The 18,501-nt window shown below is 38.4% G+C and overlaps 1 protein-coding gene across 1 annotated transcript in view; it reads right to left on the bottom strand.

Moving 5' to 3' along the window:
* Positions 1-11,994, bottom strand: part of LOC139733061 (phosphatidylinositol-3,5-bisphosphate 3-phosphatase MTMR2-like) — a 31,637-nt gene extending 19,643 nt beyond the window's left edge. Inside the window, exons 1-2 of the mRNA XM_071643903.1 lie at positions 11,680-11,994; positions 742-817 (exon numbers count right to left, since the gene is read on the bottom strand). Coding sequence (XP_071500004.1) covers positions 742-817; positions 11,680-11,922 — 319 coding nt within the window. The 5' untranslated portion in view covers positions 11,923-11,994. The remainder of the gene's footprint in view (positions 1-741; positions 818-11,679) is intronic.
* Positions 11,995-18,501: the final 6,507 nt, after the last annotated feature.

The raw sequence follows: 18,501 nt of genomic DNA, 5'->3' as shown, positions 1-18,501 counted from the left end.
GTGTTAATCACGATGGCCTTCACTTGAGGCAGTCAAATTGCTACACTACTGCGCTACTGGGTTTGAGTATACTTTGACATCATGGTCACCTTGTGTGGCAATTCTTAAACTGATTGATATGGGCAGATGGAGGGAAAATTTGCTCGTCAGTAATGGGCAATGCATGCCTACTCATCTTTGTCTGCAAAAAGTATCTTGCTACAAGTAATGCGGCTTATGATTGATTGGTAATAATTCTGACAATCTGGCCTGACAGATTGAATGATCATGGAAAGATTTTGATCAATGATATACAAAGGGAAAATTGGTACTGATAGCAGACATAAAGTTACCACTTTGTTCTTATGGAAACCCATCACTTTAAGTTTTCAAAACAGGAAAGCTCTATTACTCTGGTGACTACAGTGTACCTAGAAAATTGCAAAAATATTTGGTGAACAATCATGGATATCCTGGTTTCTGTGAAAGTCATTCTCAGTTAATGCATCTCCTGAGACTTCCAAATCTGGATTATCAAATGTTATTTGGTCCCACGGGGAGAGTTCTATGCTATATACAGTAAGTGGCATTTATTTGTCAGTTTAATGATGGCAAGACCACTGCAGCAATAATCCCCATAACCTGATAGGTTAATACAACCTATCCTTGTAGAATGCAAAATGTTTTGTAAACAATCACAGACTTTTTGTCATTTCTTGTCTGCTGTAAAATTGAGTAAGTATGGGTGAATTAATGACACACCTATGCCTTCGATTCTCTCTCCAAGCAAAAGCGGGATTTCCTCGGGCTGGGAAAGTTTGGTATCTTCCCGGACAACCTGGAATGAAATATGGTGGGAGAAAAGAAGAGAGAAAAGGAAGGTCATACAATTGTGAAGCTACCTATGGACACTTATCTCATGTTACAGATATTGTAAAATATTACACACTTATAAACTATGAGCTACATATAGTACAGTTGAATGCGAGTACATTGTATGGAACTCATACCCAAATCTGTCTGAAAATATTGTATGCAAGCTGTGAGAAAGTTTAAGTCAAAGAAAACAAAACGCGCTTGGATATATTTGTTTTCAAAATTGCTTTTCCTCTCTTTGTCCTGTGTTTGTTTGTTTTACTAGTCTGTTTGTGTCCTTGTTATGGGGTCTTGCTTGGAAAGTCGCATTTACTCTGTAAGGTCATCAGTTGATGTGATACATTTATGAATCATACACACGTCTTGTTTTTGTTTTTGTGTTTCTCCTCAGGAGAGGTGAAGGGAGGCAGGGGAATGGTTTTGACGGTCAGCTGTTTAAGGGGAAACCAGAGCTTGGCAGTGTTCATGGGAGGCAGTGGGAGGCTGCAGCAGCTGGGAAGGGGTTGGGGGAGGGGGTGGGGGAAGATATTCCAAGGCAGGAAATCCTGGGGGGAACGTCAACAACCATTCCCCAAGGTATCCGGTCTACTTGAGGAAATCTATGATTAGAGATCTTCCGTCATCGAGGGTGCCGTACAGAACTGAAACGTCTGTTCGTCCGTCTGTCCTTCTTGCTGTTAGATTACAGAGAATGAGTGTATGAGTGCATGCAAGTGCAACATATTATATATTGTTATGATACAGCGTACACAGAAGAGATTGCACTGAAAACACCCCCGCTCCTCAGAATACCGGTACTGGTGTGTCTATGCATGTATTTGTGTGTGTACATTAACACATAGTTTTGAAAATAATTAAAAAGATTATCAACAGCAAGCTTAATGCTAGCATGTGCTTTCTCATCATAAATCCTAGTTGGTTATTTTTGCTGTCTTGAATATTTGGCAATTTTCTTGAAGAGTAAAAATGCCTTTTCTTGGGGAAGCAAAATTCATGCTGGTTGGGAGACATTTACATGGTGACAAGTAAACCAGTCTCTTGCACATTTATTCAGCTATTTTGATCATGGCCAGGAAACCATACTTAACTAGAAATATCACTTAAGGTGATTAATACCCCTGCCCCGTGACGACAGTCTTACCCAAGGAATGATCTTTCCTTGATCTTCTGCCATTTAAATGCCGTTACCATGGCAATGCAGCTTCCGACACATCCGAAAAATATGTCTTGCACATCTTCCCACCAAGACTATTGTGTGTGCCACATTTCATAAGCTTTTGTCAAAAACTGAGGAAGTAGTTTAATCCACAAGATCTTTCCTTGATCTTCCGCCATTAATATGCCGTTACCATGGCAACGCAGCTTCCGACACGTCCAAAAAATATGTCTTGCACATCTTCCCACCAAGACCAATGTGTGTGCCACATTTCATGAGCTTCAGTCGAATACAGAGGAAGTAGTTCAATCCGCAAGATCTTTCCTTGATCTTCTGCCATCAATATGCCGTTACCATGGCAACGTACTTTCGGGTACTGTCAAAAAATGCGTCTTGCACATCTACAACCAAAGGCACACATCTGTACCAAGTTTCATGGAAATTGGGCAAAAACTGAGGAAGTAGTTTGCAACACAAAATTTTCCATCATTTTGGCTCATAATATGTGAGCTGTTACCATGGCAACATACTTTTTGTCACTGTCAAGAAATGTGTCATGCTGACCTATATCCTAAGACAAACATTCAATATGAATTCCATGAGAATTGGAAGAATACGGATGAAGCAGTTTTGCCATGAAGCATTTTGCCCTATATTTTACCAATAACATGCCGTTACCATGGCAACGCACTTTTTGCCACTGCGGAAATATGTGTCTTGCACATTAAGATATTCAGATGAACATCTGTACCTAATTTCATAAAAATTGATCAAAAACTGTGGGAGGAGTTCGCGACGCAAGATTTGTACCCATTTTTGCCCATAATATGCCGTTACCATGGCAACGTACTTTTGGGTACTGTCAAAAAATATGTCTTGCACATCTACAACCCAAGGCACACATCTGTGCCAAGTTTTATGGGAATCGGTTGAAAACTGAGGAAGTAGTTCGCGACGCAAGATTTGCAACGGACCGACCGCCCGACCGACCGCCTGCCCGACCGACCGTCCGCTGATTCCTATATACCCCCTTCAAACTTCGTTTGGCGGGGGTATAATAAGTTAAATCCAGGTACTTGTAACCACATCAAGTCTGCGATACAAAATGGCAGTTTGATACTCCTTTGCATTCTATTACAGGACACACTAATGTCTTCACTTTCATTAATGCATTACTTCGAGACCACGCGTCTGGGCATCGCAAATTTGGAATCGATGATGCCTTTCATTAACTGTGGGAATAACATTGCTTTCCCTTATCTTTTGTTTATTTATCTATTTTTCTTACGTTTTGAATGGTATTGAAATCTGTATGTCAACTGGTAATAATTTTTAGGTTTCCCCAATTTTAAAGCAAAATTCCGTCTCCTTTTTTCCACTATTTAAATTTATTTCCTTATCTATCCTCCTTTTTTCTAATGATTTACGGAATTGGTATGATAACTTATATGTGACCCTGCACCTCAAAACAAACAAAAAGTCGCCAGACATGAATTTTTAGTAAAGACCATATTCTGAAAGAGCAGACTTTAAGCTTTAAAATGATGTATAACTCAAATCAAATGGACTCTCCTAACCTATCTAAATATTGGAAAGAAAGCACAAACTCAGGAAAAGTGTGAACTGAGAAAAGAGGCTCTGAAGTACAATGTCTATTCAAGCGCTTAATCTTTACCAAACCGTGCTGGCTGTGCGATGAATGGGACAAAAAAACAGGAAGTAAACCACCAGAGTAACAACAATGAAGGGATTATCAGATCAAACTGAAATTAAGCATGCCTCATTAACACATTCTGTCCATAATTAATGCCAACTTTCAAAGCAGTAGCACTATCCTTTCAAAAGTTATTAGAGTTGAAAGTGAAGAGTGTGGACAAGGTTTTTCAGAAATGAAAAAGGGATTCTAAAGACACACCTAATCACACTATTCTACCAAAAATGTTCGAGATAAACTGCTAAAAAAACACACTTTCCTGCCCGTTTTATGATACCAAATTTTAGCATAATGTAAAAGAAGACCCGCTCTTTCAGAAAATATGAAAAAGTCAAGTTCGGCTAGGTTGACCCATTTCAGTCATTTTTAGTCCTCACGCAAAATCAGTGTGTGCGACTTTATGTTCGTTTTGAGGTGCACGGTCACATATGTATATGTATTTCCGCTTGATGGTGTGTCGATACCACGTTCTTTACTTTAAGTTCTCACGCTTTTGGGCATTGAAATTATTTACCCACTTCCACATTTTCACTTCCTTGCCCGCTCTTCTCCATCTTGCCATTTGTTATTCTCTATACACGTACATACTGTATCTCAATCCTTACCTGTTACAGTGCAATATTCTCACCTTACCCTAACCCTAACCCTAACACAATGTAAAACTTGTATACAATAATCATCATCATCTCCAATTTGAGAAACCTTTTAAGTTTTCCATTGGGGGAAAAAAAATTGAAAATCACTCATTCATTCTGCCAAAGGTGGTTCTTGATCATGAATTTACAAGTTCACCTTCATAGACATGTGGGTGAGTGAATGCAGTAATATTAGTAGAACACATCAGTGAGAGTTTGAGGAAAATCAGACAATCCATTAAAAATTTATGAAATTTTGAAGTTTTTGCTCACTCAAGGCTAGATGAGAAGACTACTATAGCTCGTGATGTCACATGTGTACAATGATATAAAGAAAGAATAAAGAAAATTAAACATATTTTCACTTTTCTTGCATGACAAAAGAACACTCGACCTCTCTTTTTCAGAAGGCAGGAGGAATAATATTACCTGTAACATATATGTCAGTAACAAGTCGAAGAAATGTGCACTTTATTCAAAAAGTGAAGTTTTGTGAAATTCTCTTGTTATTCTCTATATATCGTCGTACGCATACATCATACACTGTAGTAGTCTTCTCATCCAGCAGTGATTGCGCAGATACTTTGAAAATTGGTAACTTTTGAACGTATTGTCCGATTTTCCCCAAACTTTCACTGATGTGTTCTACTAATATTGTTGCATTCACTCACTCCACATGTATAAACACTTGTCCTTTAACCACTTTATAAAATTGTCTCGCAAGCTTCATGCTTCTTGAAATCATGTTTGCAAAGTATTTACCATGTATAAACCACATGAGTTGGACTTCTGAGAGGCAATTGATTGGTAGGCACGTCCATGCAGACTGACTATAGTTTCTGAAACCATTTACCAATGATACTGCTTGTGTGGGTACTTGCATAAGCTGCTGTGATACCTTGATATAAAAATTGTCCTCTACAGGTGTTCTGAGTACAAGGAAGTTAATTGTTGGTTGATGAGAATTGATATCCGTCATGTCTACAAAGAGGGTGGCAGCCCTGGATGACACTGTATCATGTGCCACAATGAGGAAAGTGTCTGTGGTGGATTCAATTTTCAGTCTTTGATGGAAACTCTCAACTCTTTAAATGTGCCCGACTCAGTCGACAGTCGGCCAAGTTTGGATATTCTGGCCCTCTGCTCAAATGCACAAACCTGCCCAAAACAATCGATAACTCACTATTTAAAATGCCACCATAAAATGAAAGCAGTTCTCGCGATTCTATTCCTGCCCACATGTAGTTTGCATCTTATGTAATGATTGACCGTCGAGCAGTGATCCCTACAGGATTTGCAAGTAAATTCTAAGTTTTGGTCACTGCTTTGCGTACAAAAGTCACGGTTCTAAAATAATGTACAGTATGTAGCTCTACTGGTCATTTGACTAGAGAAAAAAAAATATCATTGATTTGTCATACAATTAATATCAAAATAAAGTTTATCATTATCTGTACAACTTTGCTCATGACATGTCCTGGGTAACAAAAATGTATTATATGTTTTACAAAGAATAGAATATTTTCCCAAAGCCCTATTTTCAACTTTTTTTTCATTGAACACCCTTGCTCTGAATCACACAAAGAGTAAACTTGAGATTATGCTTCTAAACTCAGAATGTACCCTGATGCGATTCATTCCATCAAACTTTTAGATCCCCACTGACAACTGCGTACATCATACCCATGCAAGCATAACGTTTCATAAAATTGGAACTTGTACTGTACGACAATGAATTTTGCGAGTGGTAGAGAGGTAGAAAATCACATTGAGGGAATCGCATGAGAAAGCAGTACAGGTACTACCAGTATCCCTTTGAAAAGAAGTTAGTGATTTCCCATCTTGGATAATGTAACCCATTTGTATCACAGGATGCAATATTTTTTGTCACTTTGCTAAAATGTGTAAACTCATAGAATAAGTGTTATATATGCAAAAATATAAGCTGCACAAACTCACACACAAGCACAAAAAACCCTGGATATTACACACTAACTAAGTACTCTGGTTTCATTCTAGTACCGTAAACAAATTTAACTGCTTAACAATAAAACTTGAAATGTTATCAAGGCTGCACAAATCTATTGCGTGCTTGTTAGTTGAATTAGCCTAGCTGTAACATAAAGCAAATGTTCCATAACTTATGAATTGTCCTCTGCAGGGTACTGTAAATGTAAGGGGTTTATAAAAACATTCATGGAGATCAATTACAGGACGTCAAGCTACGGTGGGGGAGGGGGAACAAACAAACTATTCACGTTGATAGGGTACAGGTTTAAACTGGAGATACACACTAAAAATACCGGCAAGTCTTGTGAACAACTTTACTGCTCCCTTTCCACCAAAACATTAAGATAAAACCACAAAAATGATACAGGATCAGCTCTCTCCATATCTAAAAGTAGATAACAGCAATAATAAACTCACTAGACTGTAACGCCGAACTCTCTCGGGCCGTTCATACCCAGTGCTTAGAGACTTGCTCCTGGTCGCAGATCCATGGACCATCATATTCATAACACAATGCTTGGGGCAAGTTCTACCTCAGAAAAGAACGATGTATATTCCCAGTGACATCTACGCGTATTCTAAACAAACTATCGCAAACAGCCAGCAGTGCAAAATGACTTGCAGAAGGGTGAATGCAGCCCACGGATGAAAAGTTGATGCACCCTGTACTAAGACTCACATGATATAGAGAAGGCAGCACCCCACCAAAGCAAGAGGGTAACAGAATGTGAATGTTTGCAACCAAGGGGGAGGGGGGAGGGGGCAGAGAGAGATAGAGGAGCCCATGAAGCCATGAATCACTTTCCAAAAATTCTTTCAGTCATCTCTCTACGTGATACAAAACAACAAGAAAAACACTGATACAAACAAGAGTAAAGGGGTCTAGAAGAGAAAGAGAGAGAGAGAGAGAGAGAGGACTCTATAATGATTAGACCGCAAAAGAACAGACAAGCACTGGGAAGGCATGATTGGGCTAGGGGATTAGCAACAGACGCCTCACATCACTGTCGTTTATATAGATCCCTACAAAGTCAGTGCGCTTGTAATTACTCCTCGTCTCCTACGAACAGCCCCCAAATCACTGCCGAGCTCTCTGGCTGCTTGTCGGCACACTGGTAGGTCAAGGTCAGAACAATCAAAACATGAAAATTGTTTCCAGAAAATAATAATGTTTGGTGTAAAGGCTGATGATGGCTTTTGTTTTCAATTGTTTGGTTTGTTGCTGCTGTCTTGTTTTGAAGTTCATTAACTGCATTCATCACCAAACTTCTTCTTTTTTTTTGGGGGGGGGGGGGGGGGGGGGGCTGAGGAAGAGGTGAGGTTTTCCAGTGGAAAGTAAAGCTTGAAATATTTCAAACTCATCACAACTGTTCCTGCAATCCATTCTTTACCTTCACCTTTAACCCGTTGAGGACGAGTCACGAGTATACTCGGGCAAGTGTCTATGGGAAATGCATTTTGTAGCAAAATCAGTCCGTCCTCAATGGGTTAAGGCAGAACAAACAATAAATCTTTCAACACCCACATCAACATACTGGCTAATATACTCTAAACTATTCTTGGACCACTTCACTCTCACTTCCTGCTCCCCTGTAGAAAGTTTAGTTTGCACTGTGCCAATGCCATGCCATATCTCTTTCCATAATCACAGTCAAGGTCCCTTCCGTGTTCCAGAAACGTTTTGCAGCACATCCTCAAACTTCTCTAATACAGAGCGTTTTTGCCCCCTGCTTCTACTCAACATTGCTGATGAAAGCAAAAGCTTATTATTTTACTTTCTTTCTCAATGAACATTTTTCCATGGCTGTGTCAGCACTCCTCCTAGTCCTCAGACTCTTTCAGGGTGTTCAGACGCAAAAAAAAATTATAATAGAACGGTAGCTATACGATACATCTGAACGCGTGCACGAAAGGTGACCCCATAGCTGTCACTCAGCACCATAACAGCATGCGCACTGGGAAACTTCACATCTATACGACGTTTTCCAGAATGATCGAGATTAGAGTCTGAACAGTCTGTCGGCTATAAGATGATTTTTTTTATAAATACATTATTTTTTTTATCGAGTTTTGGTATAAACTTGCCTGCGTCTGAACAGGGGAGATGGTACGAAAACTCTTCCAATTCCCCTCCCCCACCCTAAATTCTGAATTCATTCTCCTCATCTCACTGGAGGTACCAGCGACACACCATATCAAGGTGCACAGTGCTACTCAGCTCCTGCACTAATAGAGGAGTTCCCCTAATCGAATGCACATATCGGCTGTCTTTATTTTCCCTCAATCAGGAGCAATCTAATTTAATTTCAGAGTTGGTGAACATAATCAGAGACAACTTTTACTGAGTAATCCACTGAAAATAGTTTATTTAACTACTATTCACATGCACTGAAGTAACTTCAAGGCCATTACGGGCCTATCTAAACCTTGCCCAGCCTGTATACATTTGATCTGAGAAGAAGCAGTGACTTTAATTTTGGCAAAAGTTACAACTTTCCAATCTTTTCTTTACTTGACTGCCATAAGAGAAACATACAATTTTTAAAATTGTAAACTTGATGGTCAATGGAACATGCCCCCCCCCCCAAAAAAAAAAAGTTCCTGAAGAAGAAATAACTGATGGTAGCAAAAAAAAAAAGAAAAGTAAAGTGTATTAATCAGCAGATGCTTGAAAAATTGAACAAATATTTCAAAATATGTTGATATTCAAAAATATTTTTTTTTTTAATGGAACAGTTTATTTGCATTTCTCATTGCCAGGTCAGGAAAATGAATTCAGTGATCACACATGACACTTTGAAATGTGAAAGCGGAAAAGACAGAAGTGGGACGACCATTACCAAGCGTAGAGTCTGGAGAACTTCAAATTCAATGGTTCTCCTTACACGGAAACTAAACCTCTTCAACAAAAAAAAAAAAATGAAATTTGATAAATTTAGGTCTTTCCAATTCACAACAAATATGACCTGATTGTAATGATATCAAATGTAACCTACATAGATACTCAATGACACTTCTAAAAAAGTGTCTTAAAGCACCTTCATCAGCACCTGATTTTATTTGACTAATCTTAAATCAAAGTCAATCTTCTCAAGTGAGTAAAATCTTCTAGTGCTCTTAATGTCCTTATAATGTTTTACAGTGTATGTGTGCTAATTTTTTCCTCGCTGAGCGGCTGAAAAACATGTTCACAAAACCCTGTTCTTAAATAAATGCTGCACGATTGTCAACCCATTCAAAATGTGCAGAGAAAATTGTAAAAATATTTCCGTGGGTTATAGAATTTGTGCTAGAGACAAAACTAGCTCACAATGCACGAAAATAAATGCAATGATCATGAACATTTCATGTGTTTATGTACAGTAAATCTCACAATTTTACTATGTACAGTTTTTCAGGCATGTGCTGGAAACTTTATGCAGTGTTTGAGGGGAAAAAGGAAAAAAATCTTCAAGCTACTCATGAAACAAACTGTATAAAATATCAATTAACCAGCTGTTTCTGTTCCTTTAAAGAATAGAATAAAAAAATCTATACTGTTACCTTAAATGTTTTTCCTCCTAGCCAGAGAGTTAATTTCTTTGTTCTTCTTATTTTTTTCCTTTCTAAGCTTGATCCCATGCAAACTCAGTGAATATCATGTGACCCAGCAACAAAAACTGGTCAACAAAAAGTCACCATAGTCTTTTAGTTAAGGGCAGATTCTGAAAGACTGGACTCTAAGCTTTAAAATGATGTACTCCCCATAACTCAATTGAAGTGGACTCTCTTTAACTATCAAAATACTGGAAAAAAGGGTACAAAGTGTTTAATGGGAAAGAGGCTTTGAAGCATACGGTCTATTCAAGTGCTTAATCTTCTAAGCCATGCTAACTGCGCAATGAATTGGACACAAAAAAAAGTAAGGATGTCAAACACCATAGCAACAAAAGTGAAGAGATTATCAGATTAAGCTGAAAATGTCCATCCTCTATCAACATTCTATTCATTATTTATATACCATCTTTCAAAGTCAGAAGCATCATCAGGGCTCAAATTAATAGACGGCCATCGATGGTCATGGCCGTGATGCCCCCCCCCCCCCCCCCCGAAAAACATCATAAAGGCTATAAATTCACTTGCCCTTTTTTTTTTTTTTGGGGGGGGGGGGGGGTTGTGCCCCTGTGCCCTTGTTATCAAAGGTGTGCCCTTTATCTTTTGGCCATCATGCTCCTTTCTAGTGACTTTATTAAATTGTCTTGGAGTTCCGGGGTGACAAAGTCGAGTACCTGTAGCAGAAGAAACTGCCTGCCATTTTCTGCTCGCAGAAAACTGCCTTCAGGTGACTGGTGCGTGCTCCTCTTGTAGAGCACAGTGAGGACTTGGGGAAAAAAAAACAAACGCAATAACTTCAATACGTCAAATGTAGGGCTCTAAAATGAGCTTAGACAGAAAAATCTGCCTGTGCAGAGGAATATCATAACAGTTTTTGACTTTGACGGTTCACCAGACATGAAACAAGATGTTGTCTCCACAAAACATATCCCCAGTGACAAATAAATCTTCAAACCGATCTTTTGGTCTAACAAATAGTTATTAGTATAGAATCTAGACGTTGGACCTCTAATGTGCTTTACGAAAATTAAAATTAGACCGAAAGATAATCAGTCTGTATCTATTATCAAGACATCAGGGATATGTTCCGCAGAGACTACGTCTGGCTTCATGTAATCCATCGTAAAAATCATGAAATGTTACAAAACTCCTTCAGACAGACAGATTTTTGGGTCTATAGAAACAAGAATAGTTTTAGCTTTGCTATTACTAGGCAACTTCTAGCTCGGCTACAGCAGGGAGGTGAGCTCAGGGAGGTAAGCTCAGGGAGGTAAGCTCAGTCAGCTAGGGAGGTGAGCTCAGGGAGGTGATATCAAGGATGTGAGCTCACCGGCCTCCCTAGCTTCAGACGTAGATCTACGGCCCCGCGGCCATATAAATGTGCAACACACACACTTTCCCTTGATACCTTGTTGCAGTAATCCCTTGAAGCAGCTTGTACATGAAGCTATACTGGGATGAACTTGAGCTGTGTGTCGTGAGGGGGTGTCATTCAGTGTATGCAAAAGTGTCTCACTATCAATTATCATACAAGAAAATGTGAGTATGGCCGGTGCTCTTTCAATAAGATGTCAGTTTAGTTTAAATTCTGCATGTCTACAACATGTTGATCATTTCTATTGTTTCTTGAAAGTTAAGGAAATAATTTTCCTTCTATAGACATCTTTGTAGTATTGTACTAGGCTCTATGTAGCTACATCTAATCACCAACTCACCTTTGCCATTTGATTTTTAAGTGTGTCGGTAGCGGTAGGCGGCTGGACCTCTGCCCCTAAGCTTCCCGGAGGAGCAACTCGTCTGTTCGCTGTTCCACCCTGACCCGCATTTCGGGATCTCTGATTCTGGTCGTTAATTGGGGCTTGAATTCCGCCATCGATATTTGACCCACTCCCTTGCCTTACATGTCTCGGTTGTCTAGAATTCTCATCCGACGCTTCTGCATTACCTTTAGGCTCCATTTTGTCGACTAAACGTTTCTGATAAATTGCCAGAACACTCCCTTCACAGCAGAGTCGCTGCCATATTTTTCATCGCCGTTTCCACTTTTCCTGTTCTACGCCATCTACGGTGAATTCTATCAATGTAGAGCACACAGCTCGTCATTGCGCAACACACCTCGTACACAATGCATCAGAGGTGACGGCAAGCGAATGCTCCTACAGAAATGTACTTGTATAGACACTATTCATTCCCCTAATTAAAAAAAAAAATGAATACAACTAAAAATACAAAAATAAAAGGTAAATACTCTCTGTGTTTTGAAACTTTGATGATATTCATTTCAGTCAATAGGAAAAAAATCATAATTAATAAGCCGAATGAAAAAGTGAAAAAAGCTATAATGAAGTGAGCTCGAAACTCATGTATTGGATTCCATCTAAAATTGATGTTAACCTTTTGATCCCAAAACGAAATATCTACCTTTGAAATAATGATCAAAAGTTTAGTGCCAATTCCAGATGAAAATTGATCAGTTGACGACAGTGGGGTTTGGACTTTACCTCTAATACCGATTCTTCCCATTTTTTATTATTATTATTATTATTGGGCTGAGAATGACGATGCTATATTATGTTCATGTTGTATTTCCTTTCTTTTTTACCATTTTTTTCTGTACTTTCTTCCTTTTTACAAGATAATCATTTTCTTCATGAAGCTTTAGTATTCAAGCTGTATTCAGGCCAATACAGAATCCGCATTAAGAAAAGAACCGATTACGCGACGGATTCTAACAAAGGGTTCAAATCAACAATCATATTAAGTATTATTATCATTTTACCTTCTTTTTTGAGCTTGCCAAAGGACTTGGCAATCCTGACATTTTCTGTCGTTGCTGGTGGTTTGTTGTTTGTAATGTTTGAGTGTGTGTGTGTGTGTGTGTTTTTTTCTTTCTGTCTGCAAGTTTCGACATCTGTGCTTACATTTCGAAACAACCTATTCTCAGGAGGGGGGGGGGGGTTAATTATACTTTAAAAACATTGCCAATGTCTTTGTTGAAAATGAGCTGAAGTGTGGAATCCAATGACTACAAGAGCCTTGTGGTCCACGGAGAAAGTCTTTGGGGGAACTTTTATATCCGGTAAGAGATAACTGCGTGTATTTTGAAAGGCATATTCGATACTAAGACAGACAGTGTAGGAAAGTTAATATTCCACTACATCGTGAAACATGTAAAGAAGTGGCGTCACGTGGACTTCCACGATGTTGTAGACCTATTCGATTTTAAAACACTGTGACTTATGTCGGCCACAACTGGGGGAGGGGGGGGGGGGGGGGCTCCAAGATTGATGAAAGACGATTCAATGGGTTAATGCAACGAGTAAGGTGCATTGCTAATTATGTCATCGCATATTAAAATCAACTATCTTTGGGCATACCTACCAAGGACCTCAGAACACGAAATGGCTGAAATGGACATTGATATAAAAACAGCACCCAAACCGAACAGATCTACAATAGTATACTATAGGTACTGGGGAGTATGTTTTTCACAAGGGTCACATTCGATAGGCTATTGAATAAAAGAGGGATCTGGATCTGGATCTGGATCTGTTACACGTATTCTGAAAAAGCTCAGGTTGAGCAGCACGATAGCGGCTTCTCTTGCACGGAGCATAGAGGGCGCATCCCCTTTCTTCATGGAAATGTGAGTAGGTTCCACAGAACTCTGTGTAGAGTTCTGTAGTATAGGTGCTGCATTAGACAGTGTTAGAACAATCAATATTATACTCATTAACAGTCATCTATCGAACAAAAAGAATAAATAATTTCTGTGTATTAAAGTGGACCTCGGGATGATTTTCAGACTTTTACATTTGAACAACTATAAATTAGTTAAAATGAATACAGAGTTTCAGAATTTATAATGATGGGGATGAGGAATGACAATGTTTTCAAAATTCATAACAAATTGCAATGAACAAGGATGATGACATGGCAGCCTCACCATAAAAATGCATGAGTTGAGGCTCAAGGAAGCAGAACAAAAGAAGAAGGCATGCATAGATTCTTCACAGGTGAACTTATTGAGCAAATAGTATTGTAATGGAATTACACTGATACATTTCTGAAATATGTGAGGCTCTGATGTCATCAACACTGTTCAGTTCAGATTTTCAGTTTATTGGTTTCCTTGCTCAAGGACCACAATAAATTCCACGAATCTATACATGGAGCTGTCGATTTATGTACTACATGTATGTAAATTATGAAAGTCGTCTGGAATGCCCCTTTAAACGTGAAATAGGTGATGACTAAGAATGAATTTATCAAGTAAGGTTGCATTTTGACCCAATTATCCTCATCGACTATACTTGCAGATCGCTGACATCATGAAAGACAAAGACTGTTGTAAAGAATCCATGGATCTATTGTCATTATCATTGTTGTTGTTGCTGTTATGATAATAATAATATCAATAACAATAATGATAATGATAATAATAATAATAATAATAATAATAATAATAATAATAGTAATAAGGTCTTATTTACCCAGGGTAGCCTCTTTAGTGTTGCCACTGCTCTACTAGAGGGCCCTCCCATTATTACTTCCCTAGCGTTGCCAGGTATACTCATTAATACACCTGGGTCGAGAGGGACATTGTGGGTAAAAAACATTTTGTCGAAGGACGTAAGCACTGGGTGGGAATCGAACTCGGGACCTCCGATTGGGAGTCGGGAGTCTTACCACCATGCAACAGCGCCCCCACGTTATCATTATTTTTATTTGTGTAATTATCTTTTTTTTTCATTCTTCTTCTCATTATTATTATTATTATCATCATCATTTTTTACTATTATTGTTATTATAATCATTCTGACTCATAGATATTATCATTTATGATATCATTATTATTATCATTATCATCATTATCATCATTATCATTATCATTGTTGTTGTTGTTGTTGTTGTTGTTCACTCTGTTGTATGACTGGTAGGAGATGGCGCTCTTCTAAAATTCCAGCTTCCGAGATGAGAGCACGAAAAAAAAAATCGCGATGTTTTGTGATTTTTATGAGGACTCGTACAAGTGCATTTACCAGCAGCCGAAAGTATGGCTAATACGGTGTTGTTGGGTTATATCTGTTTTTGATTTTAGTCATCTGATTCACCTTATGCCATAATATACTTCTAATCCTGCAACACAACTGCGTTTATAACTTGCTTTTCTATGTGTCAACTTCACTTAACAAAACCCAGACTGCGAAAACCACAAGTCAGCTGTGTGGTGGCGCTGTGCACATTGATAAGAACAAGTCATATACCGCATCACCCATTAACTACACGTGTAAGAGATGAGTAGTACAGCCATGATTCCCTTATTATAACGATAGTGCTGATGGTACAATTTTATAAAAATACGTTTCCTTGCACTGTGCAGTGCTTTATCCAATGTGTTAGCATCACATTTCGTTCTTTCTTTGTGCAAGCCTTAAAGATTCCAGTCGGGTTCTACTGTCTGTCGTGGTAATCAATCGAGTAATGAGATTTGATTGATTTGTTCAAGTTTAGTTGAAGTTAAAGACAGCAATACACATTAAAAATTTTCTTGTAAAAATTATTGTACTCAAGATGGCGTTACCATTTTATATGGGTCCTTTAAATGTCATTGTGTTGATACGCAAAAGCTTTATCTGAGTTCTGTGTATACGCTTCTGCTCTCTTTTTATTGTGCGTATTCTGTGTGCTTTGTGCTTACCTGTGCGTTCCAAAATAGTCCAAACGAGGATAAGCTCGCAGTTCAGTTTGGGCGCCAAGTGTCACATGGTCTCTTTTATCACAAAACGACAATTTCGTCGACGAAATTATCATTCTGTTGACGAAAGAGACCAAAAACAACAACAACAACAACAACAACAACAATCATTAATTATAGATACGCATTACCCGCTGCTATGAGGGATCTGGGGGCATTTCGTGAAGCGTTTTGGTCGGATATTTTTCTTTGAAAACTGTTACAATAAGCTTCTGAAATCCTTGCATCTGATTGGCTGAGAGCAAATATGTCCGACAACTTTGTCGGACAAAATGCTTCATGAAATGCCCCCCCCCCCCCCCCCCCCGAACTATCAATGGCTATAGGACTGAAGCTCGTTATTCTAGTGGATAATGACGCCCGTCTGGGACGGAGGTCGTTGGTTTAAGTCTTATCTTAGCATGATTTCTATCATGGCTGCTTCTAAAAACTGCTAAATCATTGTTTATTCACATTGATGACGGGTATCCTGGCGGTCAATCAGTTCCAATTAGAAAAAAAAAAGACCTTGTCACAAGAATTATTAATTCTCTAAAACAGTGAAAGAAGTAAATGGTAGACTGGTGATGATTTGCCGGTGTCCCTTCTGAAACCATTATTATGATGACATTTTGAAACCCTTCGCATTCTAAGCCTTGATAGATAGATCGGTGAAGTAGGCCTTCCAACGAACTTTGTTTATGCTATAGAGTTAATAGTTAATAGATGAAGCTATTATCTAGTTTGACTTTGTTGTTGTTGTAAACAGAACATAACCTAATTCCCCATAAAATGTGCCAAAACAATTAGTGTGGTTTATTATTATTTTTTTTTTTGGTGAGATCAATGCTTTTTCTTAAATATATATATATATATATATATATATATATATATATATATATATATATATATATATCTAGGAACGACAGGCAGTTGTTTCCAATTCACTTTAGAGTTGTTGTTTTTTGTTGTTGTTTTTTTTCACGGGACCGGACACTAGAGGAAAACTGCAAACAACTCAAGAGATGCCATACAGTGAAGTGTTAATTGGTGTCCTCAGAGCGTAATCTGCAGGGCGTGTGGCACAGAGCAAATAACATTACGAATGAGAGGACACGTACTCCTCTTTTGCCGAGGTCTTCATCACTTAACTATGCATTTTTCAGACTCTGAAACTTGCACAGGTTATAAGTAACCTTATGAGTAGGTCTACATGCGAAATATCAAAAAAAAAAACAAACAAACTGAAAATGACTTATTTTTCAAAGTTGGCCGAATGGGACGGTTCGTGTTGAAGACGACGATTTATATCTTTATTGCATTGATATCGAAAGTAACAAGCTCAATTTGTGCGAGAATTTGATGAATCTTATTTTTGCATTTTGTTTTTAAAAGAAAATGATAAGGTGAACTTACTGAGTACTGAATGCACACAAAAAGTTTTGGTTCTTTTTTTTATGTGAAACTCTTACACGCCATTGCAAAGAATGCATTTCATTCATTTGCTTCTATTCATTTCTATTCATTTGTTTATACATTTTGTATGTAACTTTCTGATTTTTTCCACAAATTTACAACAAAATTATTTGTTAAATGTATATTTTGTGTTGGTATTACCTTTTGTTGTTTGATGGAAACAAAGCCCCACTAAATTGAATTGCATTAAATAACAATGACGAGAACACACAATGCAATAGAGATCCATCGGCTTCTTTAGCGGCTTCTTCGTTTATTTTGTTTGCCTGTCGTCGTATAAGAACCATGAAAAGAGGGAGGAGAAGTGTAATGCTTTTGACTCCATTTTTAACAGCTATAATGGTTCAGAATAATAATAATCATCTATTATCAATGGGAAGGCGAAAATGTGACATCACAGGAACGTTTTCTGAACCTCCTTTATGCGTTCGACGTGAACGACCTCTTCATAATGTTTCGTACACTGTTTGATTGTTGTTTTGCTGAACGGGCACGTAATGAATAAAGAAATACAATATGAATAACATTAAAGAGTAGAATATCCTATTTCCTCTGAGTCGAAGAAAGCCGGTGCAGAGATGCCACCCGAAGATACACTCCCCTGCAAGTAATCTAGATTTCCTGTTTCAATCACAATCCTGACTTGAACACTACGGATATTGACAAACAATATTTGAAAATGGTCACAACGATTCAAGCGCTATACAAAATAAATTTGTAAAAGACCTTCCTGTTTTCCCACTCCAAATGGCAGGATACGATTAATTTACTCGTCGTCTGCCTATCTGCCTATGCCGCGCCTATCGCTGGAATTTTGCTTTAAAACGTCTTCCTCTCAGGGAGTCATGCTTGACATGCCCTCATAGTCACCCCTACAACTTTCATAGCATAATAGTGAATGTCGAGTTTGTCTTGAACTTTAACGAGGGCATTTCCCCCTCCTAGTCATCGGAGGCAGGGCTGAACTACCTCGCATCTATAGCTGTAACCATGGAGGTGGATAATTGCGACCATGTTCATTATGACGGGATTGCATGTGATGGCTAGCAATCATCTAGACATCCGTTTCAAGAGTGTTTCAACGTTGACTTGCCTCCCAAAGTGATCACAATCTACACTTTTGAGTGAAGTCATCGGAACTGGTCATGCTTCAGCGTTATGCTTAGGTAAACTTCAGCATGGCAAGACCGGCGACGGTAACGTATTTGGAGAAATCAAAATTATCTAATTATGTAGAATTGCTGTTAATGGCAGCAATGTTTTGACAACAACGTGTGAATTGCTGCCTTATATCGTTGCCCGTTTCTTCTCGGGGAAAGTGCGC

Source organism: Diadema antillarum, unplaced genomic scaffold (assembly GCF_040938485.1).
Source record: "Diadema antillarum isolate AM-2024a unplaced genomic scaffold, OU_Dant_1.0 seq00000460_RagTag, whole genome shotgun sequence".
In the NCBI taxonomy this organism is placed as follows: domain Eukaryota; kingdom Metazoa; phylum Echinodermata; class Echinoidea; order Diadematoida; family Diadematidae; genus Diadema; species Diadema antillarum.
This window is presented reverse-complemented; position numbering and strand designations above follow the sequence as displayed.